The 2,500-nt window shown below is 32.8% G+C and overlaps 1 protein-coding gene across 4 annotated transcripts in view; it reads left to right on the top strand.

Moving 5' to 3' along the window:
• LOC125043391 (major facilitator superfamily domain-containing protein 8-like) overlaps window positions 1-2,500 on the top strand; it is a 17,839-nt gene that overhangs the window by 8,209 nt on the left and 7,130 nt on the right. For 3 of the 4 annotated variants that reach the window (XM_047639489.1, XM_047639490.1, XM_047639492.1), the window contains one exon: window positions 271-384. The exons of the other annotated variant lie outside the window; for it this stretch is intronic. In XM_047639489.1, coding sequence (XP_047495445.1) covers window positions 271-384 — 114 coding nt within the window. The remainder of the gene's footprint in view (window positions 1-270; window positions 385-2,500) is intronic. 4 annotated transcript variants of the gene reach the window in all.

The following is a 2,500-nucleotide window of genomic DNA, read 5'->3' as shown; positions in this document are numbered from 1 at the left end:
TCATGTATAAGTGTTTAAACCAAATAGCACTGTCTTGTCTTATCTTATGTTTCCTGATTTCTGAAACTGTCTTTTCCTTTTTTTGCACTTTTGTGTTTGTGTATGTATCACTTCAATGCTATAATGGTAACTCTTGTTGTGAAACCTTGTGGATCTTTTGATAAGTGCTTGTTTGTTATACGCAAGTCATTACTATATGTTTTCTATGTTATTTTTGCTTGCTGTATGTTTCCTGTTTAAGTAAAATTATGGGACTTCTTCCTCCAACAGCTAATATTGCTATCATCAGATCATACATAGCTTCATCTACAACTTTAAAGGAAAGAACTACAGCTGTTGCACTAACTTCTGCTGCACAAGGACTCGGTTTTATTATTGGCCCAGGTTAGAGGATTATATGCATGATCTTTTCCGTAAGCCATTTCTTTTCAATAATCCTTGTATTATTGTAAGTATTGTAATTCATCATATTTTTAAAGGTGATTAGAAATTCAATAATCAATTTATTCATCTTCTTAAAAAAGATTGTTATGAAGATCACATATATACACACACACACATGCACAGATACATACATACATACATATATATATATATATATATATATATATATATATATATATATATATATATATACATACACATACACATACATACATACATATACACTTATATATATATTCATATATATATATATATATATATATACACATATATGTATATATACATATATAGATATAGATATACTTATATACATATTATATATACTTATATATATGTAAATATACATATATACATATATACATACATACATACATACATACAGACATACAGAAATGCACACGCACACGCACATGCACTCGCACACACGCACACAGACACGCACACGCACACGCACACGCACACGCACACGCACACGCACACGCACACGCACACGCACACACACACACACACACACACACACACACACACACACACACACACACACACACACACACACACACACACACACACACACACACATACACATACACATATATAAGGGAAGTCAGAAAATACTTTTTTTTTCTTCAGTTGATTGATGCATAATTTTCATTTTTTGCCACATATAATTACACATATTGCATATTAAATTCTTATTGGAATTGTTACAGAAAGTAGGCATATATTGAATAGTTGAGAGATTCATTCAAAGTTTTACTTTTCAGTGAAGATAGAAAGTAACTCTTAATTTTCTCCACTTTGCCTCTATTGTCAGAATTAGACCGCAGAGGTAATGGACAGAGGCAAGAAGCAAGTCTAAAGTTTTCATAAAAAATATGATAAATTTAATTGACAGATTAAAGTAATATGATTTGCAGTTTTGACAACATGCAACAAAGTTTACAATATTCTCTATCTCTCTCATTTTCATTCCTTCATTCTTGCTTTCTCTCTATCTGTCTTTTTCTCTCATTCATTCATTTATTCACTTTTTCTCTCTCATTTATTAATGTCTTTCATCAATCTATCTTTCTATCTTTCATTAATCTCTCTCATTCTGTCCTTCATTCATTATTCATGCTTTCTTTCTTTACTCCTTTTTTCTGTTTCATTCATTCATTTATTCATACTTTCACTCACCTTCCTTCTCTCTGTATCTGGCCAGACTGTAGTCATCATTAGCTTCCCATTCCAATGCTGGATCATCTAAATTTTCTTACTTAAACTACTAGAATTCCACTCTAAACTTGGTATGCTGTACCTCAATGTCTTTCACTGCATTATTGTCATTGTTAACAACATCAGCCACCAGGTGTGATGTCATTAAGGGTTCCTGCATTTTCTTAGATTCATATTTGGTTCTTTGGTCAAGTGTGTTTCAAGGGCAGTTTCTGTTAACACTACTTGTAAGATTAAAATTCATTTGTTTAGACTAGAACAAGCTATTACCTTTAATCCCCAAATCTTAAGGATGTTCAACTGTGTGTATTTGTACTTTGGCCATATGACCATTACTGGCTTCATTGAGTAATATCCTCTTAAAAATTGGCATACTGTTTTACTGCATATTTTTCACAATCAGGAGTGTGAAGAAATAATTCTGGTACTGATTGTCAAACTTTTTCCAATTACACCTGTCCAAGCCCATCCCATTTCTCTAATCCTCTGAACTCCTTTGTCTCCCTGAGCCAATCATACAAGAGCCATATGGTGCTTCCTTTGAAAAGTAAATGAACAGTGTAAGTATAAAGTAAGGATTCTCATAATGTATGGCATGTCTACCCTCCACAAACACCTCCATTCCCTTATGCCCTTGCCTCCAAGAAACAAATATGCCACCATGTTGTTTTCACCTCTTTTTTATATGAATGGACACAGTAATTGTAAAATAAGAACTCATGTAATATGAAGCATGTATCCCCTTCCCACTCAAATGACTCTCTATACCCTCTTGCCCTAGTACCCCTCCAAAAATATTTCATATATCCATCTTATGGTTGAATATTGTCATTTTTCT

This window comes from Penaeus chinensis, chromosome 33, assembly GCF_019202785.1.
Source record: "Penaeus chinensis breed Huanghai No. 1 chromosome 33, ASM1920278v2, whole genome shotgun sequence".
Taxonomy (NCBI): Eukaryota; Metazoa; Arthropoda; class Malacostraca; order Decapoda; family Penaeidae; genus Penaeus; species Penaeus chinensis.
This window is presented reverse-complemented; position numbering and strand designations above follow the sequence as displayed.